The sequence below is a fragment of the Diabrotica virgifera genome, chromosome 7 (assembly GCF_917563875.1).
Source record: "Diabrotica virgifera virgifera chromosome 7, PGI_DIABVI_V3a".
Taxonomy (NCBI): Eukaryota; Metazoa; Arthropoda; class Insecta; order Coleoptera; family Chrysomelidae; genus Diabrotica; species Diabrotica virgifera.
The window spans coordinates 226,322,442-226,345,104 of NC_065449.1; the positions used below are offsets into that span (position 1 = coordinate 226,322,442).

General features: G+C 32.1%; 1 protein-coding gene across 3 annotated transcripts in view; it reads right to left on the reverse strand.

Moving 5' to 3' along the window:
• Nucleotides 1–22,257, reverse strand: part of LOC114348805 (liprin-alpha-1) — a 145,502-nt gene extending 123,245 nt beyond the window's left edge. For 2 of the 3 annotated variants that reach the window (XM_028299298.2, XM_028299286.2), the window contains exon 1: nt 21,728–22,257. In XM_028299298.2, the coding sequence (XP_028155099.1) occupies nt 21,728–21,976 (249 nt within the window). In that variant the 5' untranslated portion in view covers nt 21,977–22,257. The remainder of the gene's footprint in view (nt 1–21,727) is intronic. The other variant, XM_028299291.2, reaches the window with a different exon arrangement.
• Nucleotides 22,258–22,663: the final 406 nt, after the last annotated feature.

The window sequence follows — 22,663 nt, forward strand, 5'->3', positions numbered from 1 at the left end:
AAAAGCCCTACATTTTTGTGTGGTATCTTTTTTTCGTATCTCTTATCTTTTTCGAGTTATATGGAGGAAAAGGAAGATTAAGAAAATTTAAAAATCCGCTTTATAAATTGATCTTATTTTTTTCGAAAACCATTTATTTTAATGCAGTCCAACTTTTTGAACATAGAAATAATACTATAATAAAAAGTACTACTGTAGAAGGAAAATTATGTATTTAAATTCTGATGGATGAGGGGTTAAATATACTTCTCATTTCTTCTTAAAATACATTAGTCATCAACTTTTTTGCAGAATATCTCGCTTAGTTTGAATGTAATCGACATTTAGTATTGCTCATTTTAAAGGTCTTTTCAAGCACTACAAAAGTTATTAGTATCACTACACACCTAAAATCGACAGTTTCTCTGTTATTTCAACTTTAATACATCGATTTGAGCATGCAGCACAAAAACAAAATCTTCTTACCTACCATATCCCTCTTTGTATTTTAACTAGAAGATTTATGAAGGAACGAATCTCTTTGTTTTTTTTATAACCTACAGAAATATTTTATATGGTAGTTTTTTTGTTAGATGGATAGTTTTTAAGGTATGTATTTGCAAAAATCCGTCCGAAAAGGTGTCATTTTTCAATGAAAATGGTTAATTTTCAACCACGAATAACTCAAAAAGTATTGAGTTTTCGAAAAATAATTATAAAACAGTTTTTGCTTAAAATTAGGTTCTCTAGCCTCTTCCGGAGCCAAACACCCTCATTGACTGCCCTATAGCCACAACAACGATCAAAACACTGTATTTACATCTCGCGACACGCTGTAATTTACGTCCCCGTCTGGCCATGCTTTTTACTGCAGCTACCCAAGAAGCACCGAACGGGTTTATTATTAAAATTAAAACCATTTGGTTTTTAAGTAAACCTTAAGGTTGCAATAAAACCGCTTTCAGCATAAAAAGGCTTACTCTGAGAGAGGTCAATAAAACCAAAAATAAAAACCTTAAAACTTTGTTTTCTTAAGGGCACCCAAAGTCCCATTTAACGACAATGTTAACATTATGTCACATAGCTCTGCAACCAAAGCACTAATGCCCGGTTGCACCAACAGATCTTAAGCTTAAGTCGAGAATATCATAAGAATTAATATAATATAATTATAATATATTACAATAAGAATACCATATATAATAATAGATATAATTAATAATAAGGTAAGAATCTAAAATTAGGGTGCAACGTAAGTGATACTCAAGGAGCTTAAGATCTGTTGGTGCAACCAGGCATTAGAGACCTAATTTTTGTTTTATTTTGAAACTACATGCATTGTTTAGTCCCGCGTAGATTTTTGTAAAGTTAGAGTGAAAGAAACATTTATTTAAATTTTTTTTAAAATACTCTTACAAAAAAACCCAAAAAAGTTTGGATTTTATTTTTTATTTTACTTGTTTTTATACATTTTTCAATAAAACTTTACGCGGGACTAGACATTATCTATCTACAACCACTGTAAAAATTTGGACCTTATATCATCTTTGGACCTTATATCATCTAAGAATCCAGAAATATCTGACATCAAAAGTTAAAAACCTAGTATTCGGGAAATCGCACAAACATAAAACACTCTAATAGGTTATAAAGCTACTGGTACACGGTAAGTTGAGTGCAGACGTTCAGAAAATAAATAGTTTCGTAACCATGGATATTTTGTAATTACTATAATGTTTTATATATCGTTGAAAAGAGAAGATTTCAGAGAATAATTTTCAATCATAACGCAAAAAACTTAAAAAAATAAATTTTCACACTTTGGGTGCCCTTAAGCAACTGGTTTTAAAGCTACTGTGAAGGTGCTTTTAAAACCATGTTAAAAGACACTTTAAGTGCAGGCAGTTTTATAGCAAACTTAAAAAGGTTTCTTAAATGGAGACTTTTAAAGACAATTTACCATATTAAATGATTCTTTAAACCCATATACTCCATATAGGCCAACAAATTTTTACATGTGTTATGATAGGTAGATACGTATTTGTAACCATAAAATAATAAAAGTACTTGGTTATTTCGGATTGTAAAGGTAGAAAAACACTTGCGCACCCAACTTTATTGATAATGTTAACAAAAATAGGTCTAAATAACTCACGCGCCCTAAAATTTCTGACTTTTGGCGATTAAAAAATAAAAATAATAAAAAAATTTAAATCCGAAAAATATTAATTTGAAAGAAAAATAATTGTATATACAATTTTAATGTTTTAATGTTAAAATAAATAGAATTTATGTCTTATTTATAATTTTTATGTAAGCCTTATATTGTAATCTATCATGGCTTTCAGCATCTCCAGAAAGCAATATGGCTGAAATCCAAATAAAACTATTTGGTCTATCGACAGAATTGTTAAGATCAAATGGTTTTATTTTATATCTTTCCAAGAGCATATATCCTACATAAAAGCAAGGTTGCATTAGAATTAAAACTGTTTATTTTTAATGCTGCTGTCAATAATGTCACTCGGTTTTAATGTGAATCTAACCTAAAATCGAGGCGTCGTAATGCTGTGTGTGTTGTAATTTTCTTTTAAAATGAGCAGTTCGTTTATATTTTAAGTACTTGCGACTTATTTCTTCCATACTAACTGTACTTCCACTTTTTACAACACACCACACCACTGTTTCGCTCTAAAACAAATGGCCGACCATTTTTGACATGCAAGAAGAGGGGATGAGTTTAGTTTTATTGTTTCTAACAAGAAGCATAGTTTATTCTTTACGATAACCAAATTGATTCAGTGAAGAGCATTTGGTTTTAATATAGCCTATTAATTGCTTTTAAGAAAGCAACTTTAAAGAAAACTAAAAAAATAGTTTTAAGGCATATGTTTTACTGATATAATAGTCTTGAGATCAAGTAGTTTTATTGCTTATATATAAATGCTTAGCAGTTTTAAAGTTCTGGCAGTATATCTACAAGGTAACTTTAAAACCATTATCTTCTTATTTATCACAATAAAACCTTTATAAACCTTAAATAAAACTAAAATGTTTTTATTGTGCTACTTGGGTACTGCGGCGTCATTTTACAGTTGAGTCCGCGAGTCTTTACCCGTGCGTCATTAATACCTGGCGAGATAAAACACATACTTTTTATCTAGCATCATTCTCTTCCATGCATGAAACTCATGACAAACCAGCTGCCGTTTGTTATTAAGTAACAACACATGTTATTTTTATGAACCATCTAGACTCAGTGCATTGAAAAGAGATAGGTACAAAAAAAGACGATTCTTTATGTTTTCATATTTTAAGCACAATTTGTTTGACGTTTCTGATTTGTTTAATTTTGTGGCTGTCAGTCAGTTGAACTTTTTGCGGTTTTTGTCGAATTTTTGCGTTTTGAAGTTTCTTTATATTACACAAACAGTTGTTTTCACAACTAATTTTATATTGGGCTTTGAAATTTTAAGGTAAATAATTATATTTAGGCAATTAATATTTAAAACATACAAAGCTAACGTCATTCACACAGTAAAGAAATGACTGTATTTAGATTTCCGTCAAAGTGAATAAAATAACAAAAATAAAATATGTTATTGGATTTTTTTATAAATTGTTTATTTATTTATTAATCAATAATAATAAAAGAATTTATTAAGCTACTTCAAATGTAGCTGTAATTCTGCGCAAAAATTTTGAAGCAAAACTTACATTTGACATTCTATATATTTGATAACGTCAAATTTTATAATAAAACCCGTAATCGGAACAGTAGCCACTTTCTGTCGGTTGTTGTTGCGTGAAATAGATTTCCGACTTATTTCGTATGCTTTAAGTGATGACGCACGGGTAAAGACTCGCGGACTCAACTGTACTGCGCTTACAGCGACGTAAATTATCGTTTGTCTGGCCGTAATATCAGGGTTTATATTTTAAAAGTATTTTAAAAAGTAATCGTTGGTTTTTGGGCCGTGAAAAAACTTTGTATTACAAGGATTACACTAAAAATTTTGCAGAAATAATAGAAGGAAAACAGTTGTACTTCAGGGAAATACGCAAAAAAATAGACCATGTTCGGGACACTGAATAATCCAGATATATGATAGCTTTTTTAGTTATTAAAAACATATGGGAAGAAAACCTATCTGTTTCCTGTCTAGAGTTCGAGGGCGTTTTTAATTATTGACAATTAAGTGCGAAAAACACGATTTTTTCGATTTTTTGCACCCCATTAAAAAGCTAAATAGTTGACCTAAAATTACAAAATTTGATTTTTCAAAACATTGAAAAAGCTTCAAAATGCTGATTTTTGAAAGTTAAAAATTCAATTTGTTGCTTCGCAAACTACAAAATAAGTGAAAATCACTACAAATCGTTATATTTGTTAAGGTGTTTCACTCAAACTTGGATTTTAGGGTACTTAACAAACCCTCAAATGTTGAGACCCCATTGATTAGTGTAAAAGTTATTCTATTTGTTTATCCCAGAGACCTTTATTTTGTAATAACATAAGACAGAAAAGAATGAAGATATGGCAATTTTACGTATGCCAAATGAAAGTAGAAGAGTTATATGTAATAAAAAAAGAAAAAAAAATATTTATTATACCTAGTCAAAAATCCTAATGCCAAATTTTTGAGATTTTTTCGTTTATAAACATTTTTCGCGGACAAATAAAATTTGTCCGCAGAAAAAATATTTTTACATATTTTTTAAGGGTAGGTATACGGGCGCAAAATGTTGCCTGTCAAAATTTTCAATGTGTTTTAAATGTATTCATTTTTTTTTTCGAATCCTGAGAAAACTAATAAATATTTTTGAAAATTTTAAACGCAGAATGAAAGATTGCATTATTACCGATGGCCGAAAGTCCCTGAAACTTCTATGTTTATATTAATAAATTACAGGGGTGCAAAAAATCGAAAAAATCGCGTTTTTTGCACTTGCACTACATTATTAATAATTAAAAACGGCTCAAGCAGGTATGTGTTCTTCCTATAGGTTTACAATATCCAAAAAAGTTGTCAGATACCTAGATTTTTTAGTCCACTGAGAAAATCTTTATTTCCCTGGAATATTGATGGATCTGTTCATTTATCAGGAAATACAAGACAAAGTCGATTGACCCATTGTTGTTCAGTTAGGCCAACCTTAAAATCGTATAAAATCATCGCATATGTTTCAACATATTCACAAAGGACTCCGGCACTTTTCTTATGTAAAAGTGGTTTCAGTTCAATTGGCTGAAACTTTGCAGAGAGCTTTTGGTCATGCTAATCAAAAGTTCTTATGGCCCCAAGACTCATAAATCAATTGTTTCTGAGTTGCAGAACTTCAAAGTGTCGGTTTTTAGTCCATTTGAATATGTAATATAGGTATATTTAAATAATATACAGAGCGTTAGTAAATCAGTACTAACGTCAGAGGTAATTCTGCATAAAAAGATAATGGCAGTGTCCTATATAAACGTATTTAAGAAAATGTTATTGCGAATTTTTTGACACACAATTAAGAATTTTAAATTCATCATTGGTGCGCATACGGATAATCGTCTCAATTTTTGTAAAGAAAAAAATGATGCGCCACTGAGATATTTCAAATTAAAAATAGATTTTAAATTCCCCGGTGAATTTGTGACAAAAAAATCTCTCTTTTTCATATGAGGCGTCGTTTTTATGCGAAAAAATATAACATTTGAACGCGTATTTTTATTTTCTTTAATACATTATCCAGTAGTCTAGCAGTAGTGTCTGTTGATTTAGCAGATGAACAGAAATCCAGATCGAAACGAAAAGAACCGTGTAACCCGCGAAGAGAAGTGTTGTACAAGATGGGCAATGAATGGTACAATGGTAGGAAAGTCACTTTAGACAAGGCGAAAACGTCGGGTTCGTTGGGAAAAATATTCCTATGAGATTTTTTTGCATAATCACATTCGTGAGACATCCCAGAATAAGGTTCAAGAAGTCGCCCACGTGAAAAGTGGTCAAAATAAAAAAATTTTTTAACAATTTTCAACAAAAACTTTTCGTTTATGAATTCGCAAAGTCTGTGTGTTATTGCGTTGCCGCTCCTGCAATACATAGAGCAGATTTATCGATGGTTTCTTATGTAGTTTTGTCTTCTGAATCCAAATCTGAACACGGCATTTCGATACCTCTAACCGTCTTCGAGATAATCGACGACAAAGTCTAAAATGTGACGTCACAATCATTTTATTTTCTGCCGACACACTAACCGTCAGCTGAAATCGTTGATAGTAAGTAGGCTAGTTTTTTAATCTGAATTTGTCAAGCAAAGCATAGGTTATTTACATTTGAGTTTGACACTTCGTGAATGTCAAACTAAATTTTAAATGAAGTATTAATAAAATATCAACGACATTTGATAGTGAATTTAATCATTATATAAAATAAATAAGATGTTCAAAAATACAATTTGAGTATATTTTGAAAGCAATAATTTATTAAAAACTTTAAAAAGGTTTATACGAGTATACGGCCTCACCTTGGGAGTACCTAATGATGGACTGTTCCATTTGTTATGAAATGAAAAAATGTTATTATAGTCGGTTCGTTAAAATAAGACACAACTGGCTAGTGATTTTAGTAGGTAATTTTTTAGTTTTTTTGCCAATTTTGCTAAAATTGGCAAAATTACTAATTATTTAGTAATTATTAACTATTTAGTATTTTTTTGCCAAATTGGCAAAATTACTGACTAATATCACTAGCAAGTTGTTTCTGAGTTTAGCGAACCGACTATATGAAATGTTGTTTGGAATAAAAAATTATGGTCTGATATGTGCATCCTTCTAATGGAAAAAAATATTTGAAAATCTTTCTCAAATTATGGATATTAACATTTTTATTTATAACTCTTTTATTTTTAATTTGACGAAGAAAAGTTATTCTTCATAAAAAGCTCTTCATGGTCTAAGATTTTTGATGCAACCATCATATATCAAATTTTATTAATTTTATACGAGGTATATAAAAAAAATGAATTTCAATCACGAGTAAAGTACCTTTATAGTTCAAAATATTTAAATTAGAATGATATAATTGCACATTAAAACATAATTTTTAATCCTAAACAACTTTTTATAATAGCAATTTTCCATATTATGAATTAAAATACGCAAATAAACAAAGTTTGTTTTTTAATCAAATTGCAAAAATCAATATTTTTGGCCCGGACAATTTTTTTTTGTAGGTTTTTTGGACCATTCTGGATAAAAAAGGTCTCTTATAATTTTTCTCTAAAATTGATCGTTTTTGAGTTATAAGCAATTTAAAATTGAAAAAAACGAAAAATGGCGATTTTCAAGGCTTAATAACTCGGCTAAAAGTTATTATGAAAGTCAGAAAGTTACTAAATCAAAGTTTAATGCCCTCTACAAGATCCTGAAGAAATTTTTGTCATTATTTTATTACTAAGCTGTTATTTTTAAATAATAATAATGAGAGCCATGCATGTGTTAGGCGGTCGTAAATGCTGAGTGCGAGAGAGATGCCATTCCGGCAGTCCAATTGTGCATCTTACTTGCACTCACATTTACAGCCGCGTCAATACGATCTAACCGCCCACTGTTATTAATTAAAAATAACAGCTTAGTAATAAATTTATAACATAGATTTTTTCAGGATCATGTAGCGGAGGCTTTAAATTTTGATTTAGTCACTTTCTAACTTTCATAATAATAATTTTTAACAGGGTAATTGTCTTAAAAAGGGTCATTTTTGCGTTTTTCAAATTTTAAATTGCTTATAACTCGAAAAAGATCAACTTTAGAGAAAAACTATAAGAGACCTTTTTTGTCCAGAATGGTCCAAAAAACTTAAAAAAAATTGTCCGAGCCAAAAATATTGATTTTTGCAATTTGATTAAAAAAAAGAACGTGTGTGTACTTTGTACGCACGTAAGAAGTTATACTTCCATACTTTGAACAGTTTATTTATATTTTATTTAAATATTAAACTAATTTTAATACTTACTACTTCTCAAAAATTTTTATTAAAACAGTGCCAAAAATTAAAATAATAAAAGAATAAAACACACACAAACACATTGAAAAATGCCACAAATGATTTCTGAACAATGTAGGAAAACATTTTAACTAAATACGTATTTTCTGAAAAAAAAAAATTATATAATAAATAAACTTACAATCATAAAATGTATAAAAAAAAATAAAAAAATAAAAGTTTCCATTGGGGTTCGAACCCGCTTATCAGCGTAGTTAGTATTGAAATTCATTCACCTTAAACTTTTACCCACGGAGACCATGTGTCATCATGTGCGAAGATCAACTAACTAAACGGATTAAACTTTTGACGGTTCTGAATTTAACCAAATTATTTTGATTTTGAATTGAAATTATTTAGAATTGAAAGAAATATTAAAATACAACAAAACATAGAGTAAGAAAACAATATATTAGGTGAATATTGATAGAAATTTTGATGGTAATCAAATTATGTGAAACAAAGCATTACATACTATTTTGGTAGGTTCTTTTTAAATTTTCCAAATAGGTAGGTACCTACCTATGAAATTTTCTATTAGGGTACTGAAACATTTACAATTATTACGTACCTACCTGTCGCTTTTAAAAACTATTTAAAAAGTCACTACAATATTATAAACTTGCTTTTTTCTCTGCCATCACAACAATAAAAACTAATGTACACAACATTAATTTGTTTATCCAAAATCTCCATATTGAACAATTATTGGCAGATGATTTTAACACCCAATCAGATCCCGTATAACGTTTATACCATACTGTCGGTGTGCGCATGCGCCCAGTAAAATAAAAATTTAGCCTCGTGCCTAGAGAAGTATAACTTCAAAAAAATTGTTAAAAAAAATTGAACCACTTTTCACGTGGGCGACTTCTTGAACCTTATTCTGGGATGTCTCACGAATATGATTATGCAAAAAAATCTCATGGGAATATTTTTCCCAACGGACCCGCCGTTTTCGCCTTGTCTACTTGTGTAAAGGCTGATCTACACGAAACACGGTGTACAGCAGTCAAAAGCAGTTAAAGGATTTTGAATAATCGTCCAATCATAAGAAAATGCTACTGAACCTTTAAAAATCATACAAACAAGCTGAATTATGCAGAGAATGTTAATTTTGGAACTCCAAAAAAAGATTCAAAAAAAGTTGCCACTTATACCGTCGAGTTTTTCCCTAAAACCTTCGCTTTAAGGGGAGGGCGGAAACATCGCTTACCAGAAATCTGTCGTCATGAAAAAAAATGTAACCAAGAAAATTTTGAACAAAATGTTTATTAGCACTTGTTTTGAATGAACCGTTCTCTCAGAAACACTGCTTGAAGCGATCGGCGATTTTGTACGTGACTTTCGCGCGCGAAATCAATTTTTTAAATAAAATTATATCAACTTATCAGTAAAAATTTGATATCTTCTGATTGGAATATCCTATCGACAAAAATCAAAATGCGTTCTAAAGGTGAAGATTGCAGTTTTCGTATGTAATTTTTGCATTTTTCCGCAAATGAAGTCAATTTCTATAAAACCGATAAATAAATAAACGTTACTTACGCGATTTTTGCCATTTTTTACGATTCTCATGAGATTAATAATATTTTTTATCACATTCATTGACCGGTCACTATGGAATGTCCATTGTTCGAGCATAATCTTCAAACCATATAACATGAAATTTTGATTTTGAGTTTTGACAACAAATAAAAAACATTTGAAATATGCCTAAAAACGCTGAATTGAAACTTTCACATTACAAACGATGTAAAACATTTAAAGCCGCTTTTCTCGATTTCCTAAGTACGTTTTGCAAAACTTTAATTTAATTTTTTTTTTATTTATTAAATAGACGGGATCACCCCATTACAGCATTATAATAACATTATATTTTTAATCTAATTTATCTTATAACTACACTCTAAAATACAATACTTAGAAATAATTCTAGAGTTTACTAACGAGCGATCCACAATTATTGGGATCAAAGCTAGCCGTGCAAAAAATTACGTATGTCATGTTTTAATCTGAATTTATATCATTGGTTTATCAATTAATTTTGATTAAGATTATAAAACATAAAAAAAATCAGTCAAAGCCTAACACAGAACCTTAATCAGAAATAAAAAGAATTAACAAAATTATAAGTAACAATAATAAATAAAATCAAACAAACTACATAACCTAACTTTTCTTGTTTACTTGACGTACACTGCAAAGTTGACGTAAACTGGAAAGTATATCTGAATTAGGCATTCCAATGAAACGTCAAACATGGCCGGGTGTGGGCAAAATCTAACCTTACATCGACATTAATTTGTAAAGAAAATCATGTTTGGTTGTTTTTTTATGTTAATTGTGTAGGGAAATCTGCGAAATTGTAATAACAAATTAAATATGAAGTGGTTTATCGCCTACAGAACTGAATTATCCCATATTAGTTACCAGTTTGTGTCAATAACTACTATGGGATAATTCAGTTATGTAGGCGATAAACTAGTTTATATTTATTTGCTATCACAATTTCGGTGCACAATTAACAATAAAAAACAAAACCAAACAGGATATTCTTTACAAAAACTGATGTAAACCCTATATTATTAAATTTTGCCCACTGCCGGCCATATTATATCACGTGATTTGGAATGGTCAATTAAGAATAGACATGCACTGTATAGCTATCTCTGTCGTTCAAAGCCACCTATAGTGACAATAATTTTGGATCACACGTTATAATAAATCATTGTTTTAAATTGATTTAAACTTAAATTGAAAGGATCATCACAGTGACTATTTAAAAATCTTAAGGCCCTATCAAATGGATTATTACAGGCATAATTGGTAGCATGAAAGTTTATATGAAAAAGTTCAAAAGATCTTAGTCTATGCTGTGGAATATTGAAGCTTATTTTATTAAAAGTTCCGGACATTGAATTAAATTATTTCATAATTTATATATAAATACAGAATCAAACTGAATTCGTCTGTTATAAAGTGTTGTTAGATTTAATCTATCTAAAATTACTTTTCTGTCTATATCTGCTACTGGAATTTCCATCTACACAACTACACAACAAAACTACACAACTTCAGCTATTACAAACTCCACCCAAAGCCATCTTCGTGGAAGCGTTTAAATGCAGCATTTTTTTAGGAATATTCCAAATTCCTCATATTTGTTGCCAAATCTCAAAATCGAAATTTCATGTTATAGGTTTTCAAGATTAGGATCTATCAATGGAAATTCCGGTGGATGGAAGTGACAAACTTTATTGATCTCATTAGAATCATAAAAATGGGGGAAATGGTACAAGGTTTATTTATTTAACAGCTTTAAAATGTGTTCTCTTCTGCACTCTTCACCTTTAAAATTTGTTTTGATTTTTTTCAATAGGACACTCTGATCAAAAGATATAGAATTTTTACCGTCGAGTTGACACAAATTTTATTTAAAAAATTGATTTCGTACACGCAACTGATATTTAAGCCAGTCACTTTAAGTGTTGTTTCTGAGAGAACTGTTCATTCTACACCGAAAGTGCTAATAAACATTTTTCCACCTACCTCTTCCCAAAGTATACATTTCCTGACCTCATTGTAGGGAGCAAAGTCATACTTTTCCTCCCTAGGGAGACAAAGCACTTTTACTTCCTAGGGAGTAAAAGTAAAAGTGACGTCATGATATGTCTTCGATGAAATAACTTATTGACGCCTTATATTATATTCTATTTTCTATTGCGTAATTATCTAAACATTTTAACGTTTATTTATAGAACATCCTGTGTTTTGCAGAATGATAAAAAAGAGTAAAATTGTTATTTTTATTTAACAATTTTTACATTAATAATTTTACTTTTATTTGACAGTTGACAGTTATACTGTACCTACTTGTTAGTTTTAGTTCTCGAATAAATTTTGTTAGTTAGTTACATAAATAAATTATTTAAAAATGAAAAAATGACATGTTATTTGAGGGAGATGGAAAAATCATATGTATAACACGGGAGGAAAGTGCCTTTTCCCCCCTTGAATGATTACTGCCCTCCGCCACGTCGGGCAGTAAACTTCATTCACGGGAGGAAAAGTAGCACTTTGCTCGGGTGAAGTCGAGTTCGCTCCGCTTCGTTCAGGTATATTTTAGAAGGGTACGAATTGGCTCCCGCATGAATGCGGGTAGGCTCTCATATAATCGCGGAAACATTAGACAATGTTGCCAAATCGTGTAATATTTATACTGCTTAGGAAATTTACATAGTGATATACTTTTTATAGGAAAATTACACTTTTAGACAAATACTTTTAGAGTTTGTTTTAGTTCAACATTGGCATATGTGGCAATTTTAACACAAATTATCGGTGTCGGCCGGTATGCGCTCGATCGTTTTGCGCTCTTACCTGAAATCGGCCGGTTTGCGCTCTACACTCTAATACCCGAAAGTTAAGTTAGGACCGAAGGGTTAGGTCTTCCTCCTTTCCCATAGATATTTCTAGGAAGGTACCTGTTTCTAACAAAAAGAGAAAATTTGAAAGAAGTGACAACGCTGGGTGATATTTTCGACATGTTTAGGTAAAATAAATTTTGTCTATGGGAGCCAATTCGGGCTCTACCTTTTTTAGTTCAGGTAAAATTCTTACCATTGGGAGCGAACTCGACCCCGTCCCTTTGCTCCCTTGTTATATAAATAGCTATTGTTCAAAATTATCTGGGCTGCATTTTTTGTTTGAAACACTTTTTTCTATGGCATACAGATTTAAACGCCAATATGCTGGTATCATATGCTGCTTATGCCTAGTATCACATGGTTTATGGTTTTCTAGAATGTACTGTGCTGGTACAGTAAGAATTCTCAATCTCTTATAAGCCTGACTATAGCCTCCCTAAATCGCAAACCAGCAAGGACCCTCACTGCCTTTCTCTGCAGACCAAATACTCTAAGTAAGTGTCAGCTGCATGACCCCAGACAAGGATTGCGTATGAAAGATATAGTCCTGTCGCCAGGGGGGCTACAACAGCCTCCTTAATTCAGATGGACTTACCCAAGCTTTTTTATGTATTTTGACCCGTAGAACACGAATTTTTTGGGTAACAGTTGATCCGGATGTCGATAAGATTGTTATAAACAAAGAACTTGAGGAATCACATAACAGCGATTTTTCGCAAAACAAAACATTTTTCTGTATTTTTGGGCCATTCTAAGCAAAAAATGATTTTACAAGTTTTTTCATAGGATGCATAGTTTTCGACATAAACGCGGTTGAACTTTCAAAAAATCGAAAAATTGCAATTTTTGAACCCGAATAACTTTTGACTAAAAAATAAAATAGCAATTCTGCTTACTGGATTTAAAAGTTCAAGTCAAATTCTATCGGTTTTGATTATTTGCATTGCTAAAAATTAAGTTTTTATTTGTTAAACAAAACCATAAACACATAGTGTTTCCCGTGCCAAATGCATGCGTTTTAGTTTTAATGTACTTAATCTACGTAGAAATTGTATGTATGCGCGCCTACTCGTTCGATTTCAAATGGGAAATGCATTGAAAAAATCATTCAATCACTATGTGTTTATAGCTTTGTTTAACAATAAAAAAATTTATTTTTAGCAATGAAAGTAATCAAAATTGATAGAATTGGGCTTGAACTTTCAAATGCGTTAAGCAGAATTGCTATTTTATTTTTCAATCAAAAGTTATTCGGGTTCAAAAATTACAATTTTTCGATTTTTTGAAAGTTCAACCGCGTTTATGTCGAAAACTATGCATCCTACGAAAAAAATTGTAAAATCATTGTTTGCTTAGAATGGCCCCAAAAATACAAAAACATGTTTTGTTTTGTGAAAAATCGCTGTTATGTGATTCCTCAAGTTCTTTGTTTAAACAATCTTATCGACATCCGGATCGACTGTTACCCAAAAAATTCGTGTTCTACGGGTCAAAATACATAAAAAAACTTGGGTAAGTCCATCTGAATTAAGGAGGCAGTTGTACCCCCATTGGCGACAGGACTAATATGAGTAGAATACGGAGTGATATGATATATAAAGTCTCTAGTGAAACACATTTTGACAGGTTTCTCAAAATAATGAGACTTCTATTTAGTTTTTTGCATAAGTTATTAATATGTGGGCCTCACTGTATCTCAATTTCGAGCAATCTCGTCCACTCATTCATATCACCCACACCCCACACCTCTCATTGTAAAAATCTCTTGTCTAGTTTTATTGCTGTTCAGAACCAGCCTATTTGCAGCAAACTGTTGCTCAGTCCTGTGTTGTGCCACCATAGAACTCTCCAGCATATCCTCAACATTATCAGCTGCATAGGCCACAGTAGTGTCATCCGCAAATAGTGTATATTTAGCATTATGTTCCATGTTTGAAAAATCGTTAATATAAATCAAAAATAAAATAAGGCCCAATATTGAACCCTGTGGTACTCCAATATTTAACACATTCTCTGTCGACAAGACCCTACCGACCCTCACAGACCACCCTATAGTCAGAGAGATAGAAGCGGATTTTGTGCGTGATAAGTAATATGGAAAAACTATACAGGGATATGTTGAATTAGTTGTGTACATGACTTTCACCAACTACCGGAAACCAGAGTTGGGGCCGAGGGTAGTTATAAGGGGTCAAAGTCGCGGATTTTATAATTTTTTTTATGACGCTCATGATCGAGATTGGTTTGCTCATGATCGGTTTTTTGCGGCGTTCGTGATTGAGATAGTGCACCAAAATTTGGGAATAAGTAGACCATGACATAAGTAAGTAATATTCCCAGAGGCGGAAACCAGAGTGGTGGACGAGGGTAGTATAAGGGGTAAAATTCGCAGTTTTTATTATTTTTTTTTGTGGCGCTCATGATGGAGATACTGCACCAAAATTTGGGAGTAAGTAGGTTATGACGTAACTAAGTAAAATCTTCAGGGGCGGAACGCTGCTTGGGGTACAAAGGGGTGGTAGGCAGGGGTGGGTATAAAAATATATGGGGGTTTTTTTGCCCTTCTTGATCGAGATAGTGCACCAAAATTTGGGAATAAGTAGGTCATGACATAACTAAGTAAAACCTCTAGGGGCGGAACGCTGCATGGCCGACAAAGGGGTGGGGGTAGGGGTGAATATAAAAAATATAAAGGGTTTTTTGCGACGTTCGTGATTGAGATAGTGGACCAAAATTTGGGAATAAGTAGACCATGACATTACTAAGTAAAATCCCCAGAGCCGGAAACCAGAGTTGGGGGTGAGGGTAGTTATAAGGGGTCAAACTCGCCGTTTTTATTATTTTTTTTTGTGACGCTCATGATCGAGAGAGTGCACCAAAATTTGGGAATAAGTAGGTCATGACGTAACTAAATAAAATCTCCAGGCGTGGCACGCTGCGTGGCCGACAAAGGGGTGGGGCAGGGGTGAATACAAAAAATATAAGGGGCTTTTTTGCGACGTTCGTGATCGAGAGAGTGTACCAAAATTTGGGAATAAGTAGACCATGACATAACTAAGTAAAATCCTCAGAGCCGGAAACCAGAGTTGGGCATGAGGGTAGTTATAAGGGGTCAAAATCGCCGTTTTTATTATTTTTTTTGTGACGCTCATGATCGAGATAGTGCACCAAAATTTGGGAATAAGTAGGTCATGAGGTAACTAAATACAATCTCCAGGGGTGGAACGCTGCGTGGCCGATAAAGGGGTGGGGGTAGGTGTGAATATAAAAAATATAAGGGATTTTTTGCGACGTGCTAGATTGTGATAGTGCACCAAAATTTGGGAATAAGTAGACCATGAATTAGCTAAGTAAAATCCCCAGAGCGGGAAACCAGAGTTGGGGATGAGGGTAGTTTTAAGGGGTCAAAGTCACAGTGTGTATTATTTTTTTTGTGACCCGGCACAACATTTGTCCCCCACGCAGCGTTCAGCCCCTGGAGATTTTACTTAGTAATGTCATGATCTACTTATTCCCAAATTTTGGTGCACTATCTCGATCAAGAAGGGCAAAAAAACCCCCATATATTTTTATACTCACCCCTGCCTACCACCCCTTTGTACCCCAAGCAGCGTTCCGCCCCTGAAGATTTTACTTAGTTACGTCATAACCTACTTACTCCCAAATTTTGGTGCACTCTCTCGATCATGAGCGCCACAAAAAAAAATAATAAAAACTGCGAATTTTACCCCTTATACTACCCTCGTCCACCACTCTGGTTTCCGCCTCTGGGAATATTACTTACTTATGTCATGGTCTACTTATTCCCAAATTTTGGTGCACTATCTCAATCACGAACGCCGCAAAAAACCCCTTACATTTTTTTATATTCACCCCTGCCCCACCCCTTTGTCGGCCACGCAGCGTTCCACTCCTGGAGATTTTACTTAGTTACGTCATGACCTACTTATCCCCAAATTTTGGCGCGCTATCTCGATCATGAGCGTCACAAAAAAAAAATAATAAAGAACGGAACTTTGACCCCTTATAACTACCTTCCTTCCCCACTCTGGTTTCCGGCTCTGGAGATTTTAATTATTTATGTCATTGTCTACTTATACCCAAATTTTGGTGCACTATCTCAATCACGAATGTAGCAAAAAACCCCTTATATTTTTTATATTCACCCCTACCCCCACCCCTTTGTTGGACACTCAGCGTTGAGCCCCTAGAGATTTTACTTAGGTACGTCATGACCTACTTATTCCCAAATTTTGGTGCACTATCTCGATCATGAGCGTCATAAAAAAAATAATAAAATCCGTGACTTTGACCCCTTATAACGACCCTCGGCCCCAACTCTGGTTTCCGGCCGTTGGTGAAAGTCATGTACACAACTAATTCAACATATCCCCGTATAGTTTTTCCATATTATTTATCACGCACAAAATCCGCTCCCAGCTCTTAGACTACTATTTTTCAGATATGATTTTATGAGTTCGATACTCTCGGAACAAAAGTTATATTTGTCTAAATTCATGACTGGACTATAAAAGTAGAATGTATCTTTTAATTTATAAGATAACAAAGATATAAAACTGTCAGTTTAGGAAATCCTCTAAATTTAAAAGATTACATACAGTAAATATATGAAATCATAGAACTTTAAAACAAAGAAAAGCAAAAGTTTTAATATCTCTAACAATAAAATTTAATATTCATGATGAATTTCAAGATTAGAAAAACTATGTATTTAAAAATATTTAAACATGTGTAAAAAATATTAGATAAAGTACATCTGAGTACTTTTTTATGTATCTAATATAAAGTACAGTTCAGTGTAATGAACATGTGAAAAAATATTGACATAGTAGGTACATATTATATCATCAGTATAAAATGGTCTCAATTTCTCAGGAGTATTAAAAGATTACACACAATAATTTTGGTAACAATTCATACTACTGGGAAATATACATTCCCCGTACCTACTTAAATTGAACACAATAATTTTTTATATAATTTACAGGGTTTGTTTGAAATATAAAATATAGATGCAGAACAAAATGAGAGTTTTATGGACCTACAGCTGAGGCCATTGAATATTTTACACCCTTACATATATAGTAGCCAATTTTTTAATTTTTACTACTTTTAAACATACTTTTTACGTCAAAGTGACGTTAATTACCAGTAGTGGACCCAAAATAGGTTGGTTAAAATTAAAAATTCAATACAAAAGGTAAATAAATAAATCGAAAAATAAATCAAAATAAATGTAAAAATGAAGGTGTAAACTATTCAGTGACTGCAGCTATACATATACATTTCACGTTAACACATGCGCTGAAGTCTTTCAATTTATAATCTTCATTCCTCTCTATTTTTTTCATGTGTCATCTTCCAGGCCACCCTTTCTTATCTCTTTTGCAATGCCTTTTCTTCAACTTTTCCGTGGTGCTCCTCATTTTCCTGTTTTTTTTGGATTCCAATCTTATACTTTCTTTGATATTCTGCGACGACATTCTTCGTACATGTCCGTACCATATTAATTGCTTTGTTCATATTACATATGCATTCTCATGTTCTGATTTTTTATTTATCTTTTCTAGTCTTGATTTTCTCCTTTCCACCTTTATACCCCCAAAAATAGTAATACAGTTTGTAATTTGTATTTAGAAACTTTATTACTAACTCTTAAAATGTTTAAGTTTGCCATTGTTATAATTTTAAAACTTCTTCGATTTCTTAAAAACGAGTGATGTGGCGCTTACAACGTTATTCAGCAGACCCATTCAATTGACACAATTATTAATTGTGTTAATTTCCACACTAGATTTATATGTAAGTTGTAAACCGTTTGAATAGTATTGGAGGTAAACTGTAAGTCCCCTCAAAGAATTATTGATTCCATTAATTTTTTGAAGTGTTCTAGGAACATGTTTTGGCACAAACTCATAATATAGGTGATAAAACTGAAATAACACAAAATATGTGTACTAAATTATTCCCAACCCACATAGTGTCTATATCTTATCTAATAAATAATGTAAAACATGTATAGTACATACAAAATTCATTAAAAATATAAGCATAGCAATTTAGAATGGTTCTGTTTCTTGTATACAGAGCCGGTGATAACGGGCCTGCTAGTTGTGTACTACAGGCCGGTGCCCCTGTTTGGGGGGCGTAAAAATGCACTTTTTTCTGCTGGTGTTACACAAAATAGTAATTTAAAAAACCTAAGGGCACCTATGCTAGTTTTGCAGACGGGCACCTTATAACCTAGCTCAGAGACTGCTTGTATAGGTACCAACAGTGCTGTTTTTGTGACGGTACGAGCCGGTACGCTGTACCGGTACCTCTTAGGACAAAAAATAAGAAAAAACAACAAAATTACAGACAAATTCCTGAATTTTTTCCTTGCTTCAAAATAGCTTTAAAACGACGTTATTGAGGCTAAATTTAAAAGATTTTCCCGGGTACGGACCCCCTTACGAACACTCCCCAGGCCTCCCAGAACATTGCGTACTGGAACCTATATTGTTACAAAAACGGCACTGGGTACCAATATGAATAAAAATGAAGGCGAAATGACAAGATACGAAAGAACTATTAAACTGCACTAATTATGAAGATAAGATGAAACATTTACAGGTATTTAAGGACTTCAAAGATGTATGTGGCTACTAGGGGTTCAAGATATTAATTTTTTAGCACAGCTTGCTTATGAATATTTGTCAACTAAAAAATAAATGAAACCAGGTATACAAATCTCTAATATTTAATAAAGGGCAAGTAATTTTTATGTTAGGGGTGCTGCTTACTTAATTCAAAACTCTTGTAAGATGAATCTGCAATAATAGTGAATCCTAAATATCTTATGTCAAAAATTATACTTATATTCAAAATTGTTCATTTTTAAGTGTTCTTAGAAGGTGAAACTTAATGTTTTAGGTGGAAATGCTCTATTAAGAGATATCTACAGAAAAAAATTGATAATCATTGACATGATGTAGCTAAATTGTCAATAATTAAATTGTTAATGAGAACTTATAATTGGTCAATTAAAGAATAGAAATTAGGTAAAACGCTGTTTTATGTAGTTATAAATAAATAAAAGCGAAAAGTAAGACATTGTTACAGGATGAATCAATAAAACTCACAAATAAGAATATAGATAAAAGACAGAATATGACAAGAGAAAAATTGTTAATTTTTACCTGTGGGTAAGAAATCCTTATTGTTGATTCCAGAGGTAATTTTGTTGTAATAACATAAGACATAAGAAATGAAGATATATGATAATTCTACTAGTACCATATGACGGGTGAAGACTTTTACTTTTTATGTATGAAAAAAAGGTAAAAAAATATTTAATTGTCATCAATTGAATGGGTCTGCCAAATAATGTTGTAAGCGCCACACTATTCATTTTTAGAAGTTGAAGAAACAGTTGTACAAGTGTGATAATGGTGAGTTTACCTATACATTTTAAGGCTGAGTCTGTAATTTGTATTTACAGCTTTATTACTAACTCTTAAAATGGTTAAGTTTGCCATTGTTATAATTTTAAAACTTCTTTTTCAATTTCTTAAAAACGAGTGATGAGGTGCTTACAACGTTATTCAGAGGACCCATTCAATTGACACAATTAATATTCCATTTGTTATAAACAAAATGGAATATTAATTGTGACAATTTCCACACTAGATTTATATGTAAGTTGTAAACAGTTTGAATAGTATTGGAGGTAAACTGTAAGTCCCCTCAAAGAATTATTGATTCCATTAATTTTTTGAAGTGTTCTAGTAACATGTTTTGGCACAATATCACTCATAATATAAGTGATAAAACTGAAATAACACAAAATATGTGTACTATTAAATTATTCCCAACCCACATAGTGTCTATCTTATCTAATAAATAATGTAAAACATGTATAGTAAACACAAAATTCAGTAAAAATATAAGCATAGCAATTTAGAATGGTTCTGTTTCTTGTATACAGGGCCGGTGATAACGGGCCTGCTAGCTGTGTACTGCAGGCCGGTGCCCCTGTTTGGGGGGCGTAAAAATGCGCTTTTTTCTGCTGGTGTTATACAAAATACTAATTTAAAAAACCTAAGGGCACCTATGCTAGTGTTGCAGACAGGCACCTTATAACCTAGGACTGTTGTATTGGGACCGTGCAAGTTCGGCAAAGCGACCCCTATTTCTACGCTCTGTACTTTTATTCGCACTTTTAATTATATTGGCCAATTATATTAGTCCTGGTTACTGGATAATTGTCAAGGCCATAGTCCAAAAAAATAATAAGAAGAAAAAATAAGATGCAGGTTATGTTATGCAAACGTAAACAATTGTATGTAGTAAATAAAATTAGTTATTAAAATGCAGTACTGCAAGCAAAATACAATTAATTAAATTTACCTTTATATAATAATTGCATATCATATCGATATTGTGAAGCAATATATAATTTTTCTGCTTCAATGACAGAAGGTATGAAATATACGTCAATTTGACAATTTCAATTGACAATATGAATTATTTAAGATAGTTGCAATATTTCTCCGCGACTCGCGCACGGTCGTTTCTCGTTTCCCTTCCAAGTACTTGCACACCTCGAATAGGTACCAATATGAATAAAAATGAAGGTGAAATGACAAGACACTAAAGAACTATTAAACTGCATTAATTATAAAGATAAGATGAAACATTTACAAGTATTTAAGGACTACAAAGATGTATGTGGCTATTAGGGGTTCAACATATTATTCTACATTAATTTTTTAGTACAGATTACATATAAATATTTGTCAACTAAAAAATAAATGAAACCAGGTATACAAATCTCTAATATTTAATAAAGGGCAAGTAATTTTTATGTTAGGGGTTCTGCTTACTTAATTCAAAACTCTTGTAGATGAATCTGCAATAATTGTAAATCCTAAATATCATATGTCAAAAATTATTCTTATATTCAATATTATTCATTTTTAAGTGTTCTTAGAAGGTGAAACTTAATGTTTTAGGTGGAAATGCTCTATTAAGAGATATCTACAGAAAAAAAATTGATAAACATTGACATGATGTAGCTAAATTGTCAATAATTAAATTGTTAATGAGAACTTATAATTGGTCAATTAAAGAATAGAAATTAGGTAAAACGCTGTTTTATGTAGCTATAAATAAATAAAAGCGAAAAGTAAGAAATTTTTTACGGGATGAATCAATAAAGCTCACAAATGAGAATATAGAGAAAAGACAGAATATGACAAGAGGAAAATTGTCAAATCTTACCTGTGGGAGATTTGCCGCTATTTGCCTATGCAAAGAGTCCCTTTCTTTTTCAGTATCTTGCAATTTAAGCTCAGTCTCCCCTAATCTTTCTTGTGTTTCCCTCAAACTGTCCATTAACTTATCCCTTTCGTCGAGCATGGACACCATAAGCTGCTCGAAATTCGCATCTTCTCCCGAAAACTGCGAACCTCTTTGACTAATACTGTCTTCCGAGATAGTCGGCATCACATCACACATCATATTCCACATTTTGAATTATTTTATTTTATCACCGAATTACTTCTAACCCTCATTAAGGTGCAACACTTTTTATTAACTAATTTTTACGCGGAGGCACTGAAACCGAGTGTAAACAGAAAACCACGACATAGTCTCATTTATTGGGGTATTTGTAATTGTATTTTGGGAACACTAAGACACACCTAGGAATCTCATATTAACGTTTTGAAAAAATACACACACATAAACCCATCCTCAGATTCTCAGATACCCATTTTAAAACCAATTGTCAATTTCCAATTTGTTAAACATGGCTAGGCAAGCCTTGAAATGTCAAAGAGGCAACTATTTATCATTCTCTTGTGTTTATGCTTTTTGCTAGTAGATGTCGCCACGACAAGATAGAATTTTATTTTTTAGGGGACTATTTTTGCACAATTCAGGGCCGGCACGTCGCACGATTACATTCACTTTTTAATTTTTTTCACATTGGCAAAATATGAAGTGTTGTCAAAAGGAGTGGATTCAACAGAAATATCATGAAAATATATAGGTAACACTAAATGTATTTTGGAATTTTGTTGTGTCGCATTAGGTAGTTGTATGGAATGGAGTTAACAACGAACATCAAGAAAAAAGAATGTGTGTGTACTTTGTACGCACGTAAGAAGTTATATGTACTTGTATTATTTCAACGAAATTAATATACTTTAAACA